Source organism: Ictidomys tridecemlineatus, chromosome 15 (genome assembly GCF_052094955.1).
Source record: "Ictidomys tridecemlineatus isolate mIctTri1 chromosome 15, mIctTri1.hap1, whole genome shotgun sequence".
NCBI lineage: Eukaryota > Metazoa > Chordata > Mammalia > Rodentia > Sciuridae > Ictidomys > Ictidomys tridecemlineatus.
The window spans coordinates 22,034,057-22,049,251 of record NC_135491.1 but is presented as its reverse complement, the minus strand read 5'-3'; the positions used below and the strand labels follow the sequence as shown (position 1 = coordinate 22,049,251).

The 15,195-nt window shown below is 31.8% G+C and overlaps 1 protein-coding gene across 2 annotated transcripts in view; it reads left to right on the top strand.

Annotated features, from left to right (window-relative positions):
- Window positions 1–9,799, top strand: part of Uri1 (URI1 prefoldin like chaperone) — a 66,237-nt gene extending 56,438 nt beyond the window's left edge. For both annotated transcript variants that reach the window (XM_078032231.1, XM_078032230.1), the window contains 5 exons: window positions 896–1,064; window positions 2,697–3,033; window positions 4,798–4,940; window positions 5,667–5,919; window positions 8,029–9,799. In XM_078032231.1, coding sequence (XP_077888357.1) covers window positions 896–1,064; window positions 2,697–3,033; window positions 4,798–4,940; window positions 5,667–5,919; window positions 8,029–8,208 — 1,082 coding nt within the window. In that variant the 3' untranslated portion in view covers window positions 8,209–9,799. The remainder of the gene's footprint in view (window positions 1–895; window positions 1,065–2,696; window positions 3,034–4,797; window positions 4,941–5,666; window positions 5,920–8,028) is intronic.
- Window positions 9,800–15,195: the final 5,396 nt, after the last annotated feature.

Below are 15,195 nucleotides of genomic sequence, written 5' to 3'. Positions count from 1 at the left end.
TGCAAGTCTGAAACATAAAAACCATTATTACTGTTTTATCAATAAAGAGAAAAGTATTAAATGTAATTTGGATATTTTCAAATTCAGAAAACAGTGCTATAAATTTGAATATATGATGAATTGGACGGTCAACTAGTAGTATCATATCTCATAAAAGACAGTACTTTACATTTCCCATTACTTTCTTCAAAGCTTCAACAGGCTCTATTAAGAAAGATCTTTTTTTAAAGTGAAAAGCAGATAGGTTTAAGTTCAGATTGGATTCACCCCTGCCCTCAGATGAGGATTACAAATAAAATTAAGCAATTTAAATAGCAGAGATGTTTATGTGTAAAATTATAATGGAACTTTCCAGAGATTAGCTTCTATCATTTCTTTCTAGGACAGTCATTCTTAGCTATGCCTTTGAGTTTAAAGTATCCACTTTCAAGGTTTTTACCTGTTACATTAGTAAGTAAATTCTCTGTAAGTTAGGATGATATGTGGATAATATTACTTGTGTTGAATTTTGCATTATAACCGGATGCATCTTGACTGTTTCTACTTACACATTTTGAATCTCTGGAGCAGCTCTTTAACAACTTTTAATATACATGTATGTTCTCTGGGGCCCTTGTTGAGATATAGATTATGATTCAGCAGGTTTGGGAGACTACGAGAGTCTACACTTCTGAAATGTTCTCCAGGGATGCCTGTGCTGCTGGTCCATGGACTACATTTTGAGTAGCAAGGCTGTAAGAGACAAGCGTCTTTATAGCTCTGTTGGGTGTAAAAGTCATGTACTCGCTGTGTCTCAATAGGCCGTTTGCTCTTAAAAAAAATCAAAACTAAGTCTAGGTTTGTGTTTTTTTTAAGATTAACTGTTAACACTCATGTCTTTTCTTTTTTAAAATAGCCAAACAACGAATTGCTCATAAACCTCATTCCAAACCAAAAACTTCAAATATTTTTGAAGCAAATTTTGCAAATGAAGTAAAATCTGAGGATTTGCTTGCTGATAAGGAACTGTGGGCTCGACTGGAAGAACTAGAGAGACAAGAAGAATTGCTGGGTGAACTTGATAGGTATCTAATAATAAATAAACTTTCCAAAATAAATTTGTTTTTATGCAGAAAGGTATAATAAATTATCAATAATCTTTCCCCCCAAAAATAAATATTAATTCTCTAGAGTACTTTTTTAGGACTGTGTGCTTATGTACACTTATGTACATTCTCATGCATGTGCATGTACATGCTTAAGATAAACATCTCCATTTTCTTCTTTTAAGAGTTGAGCTATATTTTGTATAATGAAGTAATTATAACAGTCGATTTTTAATAATTATGGATGCATTAAATATTAAATTTAATGAAGTATTTTTATGCTGTACTCCAAGATGTTTTATCTTTGACTTTTTAAAAAGAAAAGTTTGGGGCTGAGGCTGTAGCTCAGTGGCAGAGCACTTGCCTAGCATGTGTGAGGAACTGGCTTCAATCCTCAGCACAACATAAAAATAAACAAATAAAATAAAGGCATTTTGTCCATCTACAACTACTAAAAAGTAAAAAAGTTTGCTTTGAATTTTAACTTGAAATTATTAAGTGTTTATCCTTGCCTTCCATTTGCAAACTTTTTTGTTTATTGAATAGGCAGTTTGTAATCTGATCAGGTAGTTTTATGTATGAGAAACTTTACTAAACTGCTATTTGTAATACACATTAGCACTTACTTAGAATTCTCAAAATGCTAAATGAAGTCTGCTACTATCGAAGTTCCTATACTATTTTGCTTAAATGATGTACCATATGCAGTAATTAGTTTCTGTGAAAAATAAGACAAGAAACACAAAAGATTCTGCCCGTACTATTTCACCTATAAATTCTTAGGTCTTTTTTTTGATTAACTGGTACTATTTCACTTTTTAAAACCAGTATTGGATCTTCTGATTTTCTTAGTCATGATTCTCTTTCTATTTTTGCATGATGTTATTTCAGTTCTATTGCATTTTTGGTTTTGTTATTTTTATAAGGTCCTCAACTCCTTTATAGAATGAAGCATGATAAGTGTATTTTCATTTGTATAAATGTAAGTATATTCATGTGCATATGTATATGTATTTTCTCTCTTAAAATTACAATAATACATTATTGTATTATTTTAAAATATCTTGAGGATAGAAAAAGAAAATAAAGACACAATTATGTTGCATTAACATCTACTTTAATAGAAATACATATTCTTTGAATCTCTTGTTGTACTATTGATATTATATTTATATTTTTGGCCAAAATTCAAAGATAAAATTAAACTTTATATTCTACTTATGTGTGAAAAATACAATGTACAGAAATGACATAGAAACTAATTTTTTTTTAATTCACATAAAAATATTTTTATCCTTTTTTTAACCTAGAATTCTAGTTTAAAAAAAATACTTTATTCAAAATCTTGTAACCCAGGACTGGGGTTCTGGCTCAGTGGTAGAGTACTCGCCTAGCACGTGCAAGGCACTGGGTTTAATCCTCAGCACCACATAAAAATAAATAAATAAAATTAAGGTATTGTATCCAACTACAACTAAAAAATAAATATTTAAAGAAAAAAAATCTTTTAACCCACTGAAATAAGATGAAAATTCGAATAGGTAAAATTCGAGTGTTTTTGTTTTATTTTATTAATATTCTCTCTTTTTTTTTTTTTTTTTTTTTTACTAGTAAGCCTGATGCTGTGATTGCAAATGGAGAAGACACAACCTCTTCTGAAGAGGAGAAGGAAGATCAAAACACAAATGTGAATGTGATACATCAAGAAACAAACTCCCTTACTCCCAGCAGTTATCATAAGGATGTTACACATTCAGAACAATTCAATGGACAAGTGAATAGTCAGTTGAACTGTTCAGTAAATGGTTCAAGTTCTTGTCACAGTAATGAAGAAGATGATGAAGACAACAGTGATGATGGTTATAATGAAAATGACCATAATGCTTTAGGGATTGGAGATAATTCTGTACCAACAATATATTTTTCTCATACTGTTGAACCTAAGAGGGTTTGTATTCTTTTAACTTTACTAATTTTTCATTTAATTTGAACATTAAATACCATCTATGATATTTTTTAAGAGGAAAGTAACAGTGATGAATATTGATACTGACAAATAGAAAAATCATCTTTTGCCTCTTAATCTGACCAATTTATCTTAAAAGAAAAAAAAAGGGGGGGATATTCTAATTAGTTAACTAGTATTGGTCCATAGTTCAGAGAAGCTACAATGTAATTTGAGCTGGGATCTGGAAGGGAGTCATATTTAAATTGAAGCTACTGTGGCTCCACCTGTCCTTACTACAGAGAGTTTTCTTAAGAACTCTGTAGTTAATTATATTGTGGGCATTTTGGTATGTTTAGTATGTTGGGAGTGACTATATTAGTTTAATTTTCTATTATGTCAGGTTTTTGTTTTCTGTGTCAGCAATCAATGAATAAGAACATCATGGACAAAAAGGAAAAATTTAGGAGAAAGTCAATTCTTCCTTTTCTAACAAACATAAACATCTGTATATGATATGTTTAGAATTTGGGCATTTTAGGGCTGGAGATGATTGTAGAGATCTTTTAATCCAGGTTTTCAGATTTATCTTTTGTATCAAAAGCCTTTTTATTTCTTCCATAATTTTTGTAGAATTTCAGTATTTAAAATAGATCAAAGCAGGCTGACTTTGGTTGAAGGACGCATGGGCTACCTTAAGTATACCTCTGCCCTCTCTGTGCTCATGTAGTGTATAAGGTACCTCCAGGAATTCATCTTTCTAATTCAGGAAATCTTCAGGTCTACAAGACATAGAGATGGTAATAAATCAAATGTGCCTTTGACCCATGGTACTTGCATGCCTGTAAAAAAATCTTGCAAAAAGTCTTTCCTACTATAGTTATAATATGCTTGACATGTAGTTTTCCTTTTCAGAGTTCAGAACTATGGTTCATTGTTAAGTGCCTGTGATGAATAACCATACTTCATACATTTTAGGTTTCTTAAGTTATCCTTGTTCTAATAGGAAGTGAAATAATTATATGTGTGTGTGTGTGCGCACGTGTACGATTTACACACATATACACACATATTCTAATACATCAAACTAAAGGGATCATTGGAATTCTTTGGGAAAATTTGACAGGAATGATTAGCTAGAAAAAAGTTTTGTGATGCTTTTACGTTTTCTTATTTCCATTTAGATGAAACAGGAAGAATAAATAATATTTGTAGGAATGTTATGGGAAAGAACAGTTACTAACATAGAAAATTTGGCCTTAATGCTAAGTATTATAATCCTGAACAGGATTAGTTTTTAGTGTTCAGATCTTCAGTTTCTAAAATTAAAAATGTTTAAAATTTTTTGGAATACTTAAACATTATCTGATATTACTTTATGGCTTAAATGTTATAGTCTTACTGAATTTTTCTTTTGGTTAATTGTGCCTTTGTTTTGAAATGTATGATTTAAGTCTAAAACTTATACCAAAGTAATGGAGTGAGGTGAAGTGAAGTTTAAGATAAATCTAGCATTTAGTTTAAATGTTTTTTGCTTTCTATATAATAAAAAAAAACCACGACTACAATAAGTCACTAAAGAAAATATAATTTTTAGCATTATAGAAATATGATAAGGACTTCTTTACCCTACCTGATAATGCATATTATTTCAGTAATGAAGAATTTTAGCTCTATCTCTTCTTTAAATATAGAATTTATATTTCATTTTGGTTCTTGATTTAATTTCCCAAGAGATTTTTAATTTTTTTGTTGTGAAATTTTTAGGTTCGAATAAATACTGGAAAAAATACCACTTTAAAATTCAGTGAAAAGAAAGAAGAAGCCAAACGTAAACGAAAGAACAACGCTGGAAGTGGTCATTCTGCTCAAGAGCTGCCTACAATCAGGACTCCTGCTGACATTTACAGGTGAGTAATATCTGTCACAGACTGCAGTGTAATCTGCAGATTCCTTTTTTTCTAACTGGACTTTTATAGGAAAAGATTGTTTGTAATCCAGAAGATTCTGAAATATTAAGTGTTCTGATGAAGTTAGCTTAGCATTTGAAAAGCACCACTGCAACAGCCCAGTCCAAAGCAGTTGGAACTTTGTATGGTTATTTTTTCATTTTCTTTTCTTCACTAGTGTCTTTGAAACATTCCCAACTGGTCTAGGCAAAAAGTCTTTCATCTTAAGTTTACAAATGAAAGCTAATTACAATGGGCTAGGATAATACTTTCTTTCCTACTATAGTTATAATATGCTTGACATGTAGTTTTCCTTTTCAGTTTTTTGTTGTGGTATTTGTTGAAAAAGTTATCATTTGAAACTGCTTAACTATTTTTGACATGTTTGTAAAATAGTGAAAATTGCAAAATGTCTTATTAGTGGGTATAAAACTACATAGAATTTTTGCAGATCACCTAGATGTTATCACCTACAATATGTTTATAATTAACATGCTATATTTTGTTAGACCAAAAAGTCATGTCTTCCAAAAATATATTATTTAAAGCTGTGAAATTACTTTGAATGTAAATATTTTAGATGGAAACTTTCCAACAAAAAGTTTCAGATTAATTTTGAGGTTTAAAAAATTTCTTGTAAAATTACTTTGTTTTATGATTTAAGGTGTGTGTATTTTTTCAATATAGAGTCTTTGTTGATGTTGTGAACGGAGAATATGTTCCTCGTAAATCTATCCTGAAATCTCGAAGCAGAGAAAACAGTGTTTGTAGTGATACCAGTGAAAGCAGTGCTGCTGAATTTGATGATAGGCGGGGAGTTTTGAGGAGTATTAGCTGTGAAGAAGCTACTTGTAGTGACACCAGTGAAAGCATTTTAGAAGAAGACCCACAACAAGAAAATCATCAAAAGAAACTTTTGCCATTATCAGGAACATCTGAGGTGTGTATCTCTATTTCTATAGTATCTTTGCAATTTTTACTATTTAGTTGGAAAAGTTATAGGATCTAATTAGTCTTAGATTTGTACTTTTTGGATAATAATTTGTTAAAAATAGTCACTAGCAAACACAATTGTGGTATTAGAATAGTTCAAAAATTTGTTTTAGTGAAATACCTGTTTTGAAGTTTTATTTTGGTACAGTGGCAATTTAAAAATATCTGAAGTGGCACATGTGGTATAACTTTTAGCTAGAAAATCATTTAGCTGTTTATATTAAATAAATTACCAGTGGACCAGACTATAGTCATTTTCTGTTAGCTTGAGTAGAAGTGCCTTGGTGCATTGATGAAGGCACCAAGTGCCTTGGTGGAGTTGAAGAAAAATGTAAATAATTTTTCTATGTTTTGGCCTGTTCCAGTGAAACAAAACTTGACTGGTTATGGGATCATTTTCCAATCTAATGGAACCATCAGAAAAATTGGGGCACACTCATGTTTTGCCCACCATGTTGCATACAGTTATGTAGAAGTGGAAGACAGGTTGAGAAATACTGAAATAAGAATTCCTATCAATGAAATATTATGGTATAGTTTCCATTGTACCCAGATTTGATATTTTTATTCTTGTTTTGATGAGTATTTAAAGCTTTCAATTTATAAAGTATTTAGGAAGACTGGAAAACTCATACCTGTACCAAACCAATGTACACATTTATATATACATCAGACACATGTAAAAATATATTTATATATAAGTTTATTTGTAAAAATGTCTTTGCTTATACTCTATAGTTCTGCTTGTACCAAATACGCTAAAAGGTAATTGTGGATAGAGATTGTTAGCATTTAGAGGACCATACATAAAACTAGATTGGTCTCCTCTTCCCCCAGTAGAATGATCTTATGTGACCCAGAAAATATCTTATTTAATAGTCTGCGATAATGACTGTTAGAAAACAGGTAATAGACTTTTGCCAATAAAAGCTTGAAAATTTGATTTTTGTAAGAACTTTAAAGTATCATAGTATAACTAGAGTTAGAATATGGAACTTATTTTCACCCTATGAGCTTTGTATTTTATATTGAATTATTAGAATAGCTGTTATAATAGCTGTTTTATGTTAAAAAATAAATTCTTAACATCAAAATGAATAGTTTGTGATTATAGCAGTAGTATTAAAAATCATTCTCAGTATCTTTTAAATACCAAACGATTGGGTCTTTCAGAAGTGTTTTAAAGATGATATGAAGACTGTGCTCAGCATAATAAAATGGAGTTTCTAGAAAAGTAAGCTTTGGACTGTTTTTAAGAGCTATACTCCCCAAATATTTTGGGAAGAAGGTAGCATTTCTTGTTTAAGTGATGGAGTAGGGTGGAGGATCGTGGCTTTTCAACTGTTGTCTTAACTAATTTTGAACATTTGATAGACAAAGAGAAGCAAAATATGTATGAAAGTTTACATGTCAAATTTTAGTTTGTACTTAAGTTTTTAGAAAATGTAATGAGAGAGGTTTAAAATACCAGAAATCTTAAAAACAATTCCTCGGGCTAGGGTTGTGGCTCAGTGGTAGAGCGCTTGCCTAGCATATGTGAGTCACTGGATTCGATCCTCAGCACCACATAAAAATAAATAAATAAAATAAATGTCTATCAACAATTAAAAAAACATAAGATATTGGCTAGCGGGCAGCATGGCCTCCAGAGATCATGTACCAACTGATGCACCAGAGTCTGCATTTGACACCCTAATATCTTTTTTAATTTAAATACATATTGTTTCACAGTTAGATCTAGACATAATAGAATGTAAAAGCTTAGGGCCCCTTTATTTATCATTTTTGTTTTTTCCCAGACAAAATAGGCATTTTGCATATTGTTTCTTACATGTGTACTATAAAAATTATATTTTGGTGGTGTAAGTAGGAAAAGTTTAATGGTACTCAGTTTCTCTCTGAACAATTCATATTCTGATGTTAAAATATTATATTTCCCAAAATCTTGTGAATTTACTTTTAGTGAGAATAAATGTCTAATTGGTGAATAAAGTAAAGATTTTATGGCATCTTATTTATAGGTTTATTACCATGAATCTGACTTTTTGTCTTTTAGGCTTTTTCTGGAACTGTAATAGAAAAAGAATTTTTATGCTCTTTAACACCACACCCAGCCATTGCTCATCCTGTACTACCTACCATTCCGGAACGAAAAGAAATTCTGTCAGAAGTATCAGAAGAACCTGCAAAAAGGGTTTCAAAGTTCAAAGCTGCCAGATTGCAACAAAAAAACTAGGAAATGGGAGTTTATATCCTAAAATCTAGTTGTGCATTTTTAGAATGTATAAGCAAAATATGTTACATGTAGTTTGAAATAAGGTGTTTTGAGTTAGTTTGGTAGCAAGTTCTCTTATCAGTGATATTACAAAAATCATAGTAAATGTTTGAATACATTAATATTCAGCTTGTTTTGTTAGTTCTCTGACTACTAAGTTGGCCTTACAATTTTGAATTATTTTTCAAAGAACACAGTTCATATGCATTGCTTTTGTGTTTTAAACTAAATACAAGCAGTTTTGTACCAGCTGTGATGTTGTGTGTACCATATGGACCATTTAAAAGAATCTTTTAAGATATCAAATAGATTCAACAATTATATTACTTGCTTTTGCATTTTAAAGGCACTTTAAAAAAAATCTACTTCCCTCATAGGTTTTGTAAGCTAGGTGGCTATTTAAAAGAAAGAAAGAAAGAAAAACAAACAAACAAAAACCTCTTCCCTTTTAATGTCATACTGTAATCTTTAAGACAGAAAGCTACATGTATCCCATGGAAAAGTTTCTTTGACTGGAAGAATGATATTTTGTAAAGTATTTCTTTTCAAGTAAAAATTTTATGAAACTTGGTTTCTAAAATATTGCGAACTTTATGATTTAGCACTGAATATGGAAATATGTCTTTGATTCTTATGTGTATATACCACACAACAGATTCTTGAATTCTTACAATTCCATAGGAACTACTTCTCCCCTTTCTGTATAGTTTTCACTGGGATTTACCTTTGGGAGAGAAGGAAAGTTTGTCTAGATGCTTTAAAAAAAAAAATGAATGAATGAATGAATTTTTCAAATAAAATTTTCTTATGTTTTAATCTTTCCAACATTTTCATTCTTTAAGCCTACTTTACTACTAGTAAATAACTAGATAACATTTTTACTTTGTTACTTTTGTAGTAAAATTCCTTAAAGATAAATTTAGTCTAACATTGAAAATTATACTGCAAGTGTTAATAATTAGCTTGATGCATGCTAAAATGTAGCTTTTAAAAAGCATTCTGCATTAGAACTAAAATAAGCCATCAATGCCAGTCCACCCTCTATTCATGGCTAAATATTTAAGGGTTATTTATAGCTTCTTTAATGAATTCTTGCTTAAACAAAGTGAAATTATGTCCTAGAAAAGTAGAAGCTATTTGTAACTAGAACAGCACAACTGTAAAAAGTTTTATGAATATGTATTTTAATGATAAAGGGGTGAGCTTGAATCCCCAGTAATTAATAGATCATTTAGAACAGAGAACTGATTTTGAAAGATCACCTAAAAATGTAGAAAATTTGTTCTTTAGTGAGTTCTGATCAGCTGTATGTTTTGTAGTTAAAAACAGGTTTTCTTTCAGTTCACCCTGTTCATAAACCAAATAGTGCAAACCACTCACAAAGGAGTTCTCCCTTTCTTTCTCAATTGCTATTTAAGTGAACCTTTCTGTGCTAACACCCACTCCCTGCCCCTGGTTAAAACAAACTTTATTGTAGGACTGTGGTGGTATTTAGAGATGTATAATTTCAAGAGTATTGTCATTAAATATTTTTTCATGTTTATGAACTTCATTTTGAGCCTGCTGTTTATATAGTCTGTTACTTCCTTCAAATAATTTTTTCTTTCATAGAATATGGTAGTAGAAACAACAACAAGTGTTTGATAACATATTTTTTGTATGTTCTGCTCAAGACCATATGAAATAGTGTTGCCCCATTTCATAATTTCAATCTTATAGCAAAGTTTTACATTATAGCTTGAAGTTATTAAATTCAAATTTCCTTGGGACAAAATGAAGCTGGTCTTAAAGGTTCTGCTTTAAACCACTGTAAAACAGAGCAGCAGACCAAAACACTCTTTTTTTCACCTTTACTTTGAAATAATTTTAATGCTACCACCAAAAATTATACCAAACAGTACAGAGATTTCCTGTATGCCAGCTTCCCCCAACATTATAACATACAATGTTTCTACAATGATCAAAACTAGGAAATTTATATTGGTGTAATTCTACAAACTGCTTATCTTATTTGAATTTAACCAACTTTTCCACTAATGTTCCTTCCAGAATCCTGTATAGTACCCTAACTTTAATTATTATTGTTCCTTAGTCTCCCCTGATCTCTGACAGTTCCTCAGTTTTTACTTGACATTTTTGAAGAGTACTGATTGTAGAATGTTCCTCAGTTTTTTTTAATATACTCAAATGATTAGATTGAAGTTTTGCATTTTTGACAAGATTACTATAGATACACATCATATCAAGAGGTTCTTGTTAGAGATACCTTCTGCTGTGTCATTTCAAGAAATCTTTACTTCAAATTGTGAACTGTAATCACTCTGTTAAGATGATGTCTGTCATGGGCTGAGTGGCGCACACCTGTAATCCCAATGGCTCCAGAGGCTGAAGTTGGAGAATGAGAGTTCAAAGCCAGCCTCAGCAAAAGCGAGTCACAGCAACTCACTGAGACCCTGTCTCTAAATAAAATACAAAATAGGGTAGGGAAATGGCTCAGTGGTCAAGTGCCCCTGAGAGAAGATGTTGTCAGTGGAGCTCTGTCAGGAGGTATCTCTGCTGTAAAGTTTATATCTTTTCCTTTATAGTTAATATCTCAGGGGAGATAATTTAAGATGTGTAAATCTTTTTTTTCTCAATGTGGAGCCCACGAATTTTGGCATCTATTGTTGGGTCTTATCTGTAACAGCACTGTTGTATTTTCCTAATGGTGATTTTCTGTTTTCTCCTTTCCTTCTACATTTGTTTTTTGGAATTCTTTGTTCTAAACAGTGCCTCCACCCATACCCTGTTAATTTAATTTTTATATCAGTATGGACTCCTGGATATTTATTTTATTCTGTGGATTAAAATTCAAAACTATCATTGTTATGCAGCTTAGTTTGTTCTATCTTTGGCCATTAGGAACTCCTTTGCGGTTGGCTTAGAAGTTCATTCAACAAGTTCTTTTTTTCTTTTCTTTTTTTTTTTTTTTTGAATACTTTCTTACCCTTTAACACCAAAAATTTTACAGGCTCTGCTTATATATTTACTTGTCCCAGCACTGGAATCAACCACTTCTCCAGGGAAAGGGTTCTTTTTATTGGACAATGGGGCTTAGAAACCAACCAACATCTGTTCATGTATTTACTGTCACTGAGCTGTCATTGCTTCTTGTCCTTTTCAGATGAGAGAAATTTATGTGTATACTTACCAACACACACTTTTGTATGTTTAATTATATTAAAAACCATGAGCTTATACTGATACTTGATTTTAACTACCATAGGACTTAAGTTTTCAAATTTTTCCTTGTTTGTGACTTCTTTTCTCCAATATGGATAAACCTTGGCTCTTATCTAAATGTATTTATTGGTTTTTGAGTGTAATACTCATTAGTTTGGAAATACTAATTTGTACCCATAGGAGAAATACATTTATTAAGTACATTACACTATTTAAGTATAGTTCTTTTTGTGGTAGCCTTATATTATGTGGAGAAACTGTTTCCAAAGTTACACAGGCTCATTCTTGTCCACTCTCTTCATTGTAATTGTCATTCATTTGTACTACAGCTAGTTTGTCACTCTGAATTCCATTGAGGCTTCTCTGCATATCCTGGTTGTTTTGAATGGTTTATTGGGGAGGGGGTGTCTGTAAAGGAATGGGAACATTAAGTTTGGTTCTCAAGAGTTGAGAGTTGTATGGAAAGGCATACTTAAGAAAAGTGCCACTCCCTTCCCTGTTTTCTTCTCTCTCTTCAATTCCACCTCCCTCCTTCCCATTCCCAGCTTCTCTCTGTTAAACCCCTACTTACCCATTTTAAGTAACTGATGTTTTTAGTTTCTAGTTTAACATTTCTTTTGCACAAAGAGCAGATGTTTTCTACATATCTTTTTATATTTCTTTAGTGAAGGACACTCTCCACTGCTTTTTAATTAATGTTTCAATTAATAATACACCCTGGTAACGTCACCATGTCAGTTTATACAGACCTTATTCTTGTTTACAAAGATAGAGTACTCCATTGAAAAGGTAGATCACTGTTTGCTCAACCACTTTCCTATGTATGGGCATTTAGGGTGTTTCCTGTATTTTGCAATAAAGTATGATGATGTAGTAAATCATTTTGTATTTTTTGTATCATTGGAGGTTTTATCTTTGAGGTAGATTCCTAAAAGTAGGATAGATGAGCTGTCTGCACAATTAGTATATACTTTTTCCTATTACTACATGTTTTCTTTAGCAAAATCTATTTTTAAATATATTTGTTTTGTTCCTTTATTGAGGATGTGTTTTTAACATATATGATTGCATATCTGCATATTATTGAAGATTCTTTTTTTGTTTGTCCGCTGGGGATTAGAACCCAGGGCCTTATGCATACTAGGCAAGCATTTTACCACTGAGCTACATTTAAATAATGATTTAGGGAAAATATAGTGTCTTAAACGGACTTTAGTCATTGTAGTATATTGTGTTGTATAGTTATGTTCATTTTGCTACAAAATTTCAAATTACTTATGCTTCTGATTTATATGAATTTTCCATTTATTGTAGTATTTCCAAATTCATAAAATTCACTTATCTACTTACTTTATGGATTTGTCTTCTCCATAAGAAACAGCTTTCCAGGGTTAAAACTAATCTGTGTGTCCTTTAGTTGAGTGGCATATATACCCCCAGGTAAATGCCTCTAAGAATTCCTCAACTACAGTAAATATTTATGGCTTTTGTGTCTAATTTATTGGTTGGTAATATCAAATTTTTACATTTTAAAATACTTTCTCAGTTATTTAAATTTTATTTTTGAGGAATATCAGGATAAAAATTTTTGCTGTTCCTTTAACCAATGAATCAGATATTTTTGAGCACTGACTGTCAAACATTTTTTATGAACTTTATGTGAATTATTTTTCATTAACAGCCTAGTAATATGAGTACTACTGTTTTATTTTTCTCCTATTTCCCATTTTAGAGATGTGGAAACTTAGAGAAGGATACAGCTACATTTTAAATCATATGACTATTTAAGTGGGTTAAACTCAAGCATCCTTGCTCCAAAATCAGCTTACTTTAAGACTTTTTTTTTTTTTTTTGGTGGTGGTGGCGGCATTATCTGCTCTCTCCAACCAAGAGTACTTAGCTAGTAAGAAAATATGTGACCTGTATAATATTTATGATTTTAACCATTAGTTCAACTTTTAAAAATCTGAATTTCAAACTTGTTTCTTGAACTTCTTTTGACATCATTGGTGGAGTCTCAATGTTAATTTGGCTATATGCATAAAAGAAATCAATATGTAGGTAGAGAATAATAGAAGAGAGATAGTGTAACAATTATTTCATTGTGAAAACATTTTTTTCCTTTACATTAATTTATGTACATACACAAATGAGTTTAGAATTTGTATCTCAAATGGCCTCGGTGGCTTTCTTTATCCCTAATGATTTTTTTTTTTTTTGGATACCATAGAGGTAGTTAAATATTTTCTTAGTATAACAGGTTTCATCTTTTGTGTGTACATGTGATCTTTCTGTTTTGTTTTTATGTGTGTATTATATGTGTACCTAATGGTAGTAGTATTTTAAATAGTTTTTAACATACTGTGATGATACCCTATAACTGTCAAAAATAATTTGTGTTTATTATAATTACTCTTGTTGGGACAACTTCTGCTGTCTCATTTTGGGCATTGTTTCTGCTTCTTGTTTATTGCCTTTCCCTCCTTACTATTGTTTAGATTCATGCCCCTCCCACCCCTTGCTCCCATATTCTTGCCACTGATTCAGCAGTTATAATTTTGCATGGGACACTTGGTTTTTAAAATGTGCACATTTAAAAAAAATTATTGTTGGTTGTTCAAAACATTACATAGTTCTTGACCTATCATATTTCACACTTTGATTCAAGTGGGTTATGAACTCCCATTTTTACCCTGTATACAGATTGCAGAATCACATCGGTTACACATCCACTGATTTACGTATTGCCATACTAGTGTCTGTTGTATTCTGCTGCCTTTCCTATCCTCTACTATCCCCCTTCCCCTCCCCTCCCCTCCTTTCCCCTCCCATCTTCTCTCTCTATCCCATCTACTGTAATTCATTTCTCCCCCTTGGTTTTTTTTTTTTCCCTTTCCCCTTACTTCCTCTTGTATGTAATTTTGTATAACCCTGAGGGTCTCCTTCCATTTCCATGCAATATCCCTTTTCTCTCCCTTTCCCTCCCACCTCTCATCCCTGTTTAATGTTAATCTTCTCATGTGCTTCCTCCCTACTCTGTTCTTAGTTGCTCTCCTTATATCAAAGAAGACATTTGGCATTTATTTTTTAGGGATTGGCTAGCTTCACTTAGCATAATCTGCTCTAATGCCATCCATTTCCCTGCAATTTCTATGATTTTGTCATTTTTTAATGCAGAGTAATACTCCATTGTGTATACATGCCACTTTTTTTTTTTATCCATTCATCTACTGAAGGGCATCTAGATTGGTTCCACAGTCTTACTATTGTGAATTGTGCTGCTATGAACATCGATGTAGCAGTGTCCCTGTAGTATGCTCTTTTTAGGTCTTTAGGGAATAGACCGAGAAGGGGAATAGCTGGGTCAAACGGTGGTTCCATTCCCAGCTTTCCAAATTGGCCGCACCAATTTGCAGTCCCACCAGCAATGTACAAGTGTACCCTTTTCCCCACATCCTCACCAGCACTTGTTGTTTGACTTTATAATGACTGCCAATCTTACTGGAGTGAGATGGTATCTTAGGGTGGTTTTGATTTGCATTTCTCTGACTGCTAGCGATGTTGAGCATTTTTTCATGTACTTGTTAATTGATTGTATGTCCTCCTCTAAGAAGTGTCTGTTCAGGTCCTTGGCCCATTTGTTGATTGGCTTATTTGTTTTCTTATTATTTAATTTTTTGAGTTCTTTGTATACTCTGGATATTAGGGCTCTATCTGAAGTGTGAG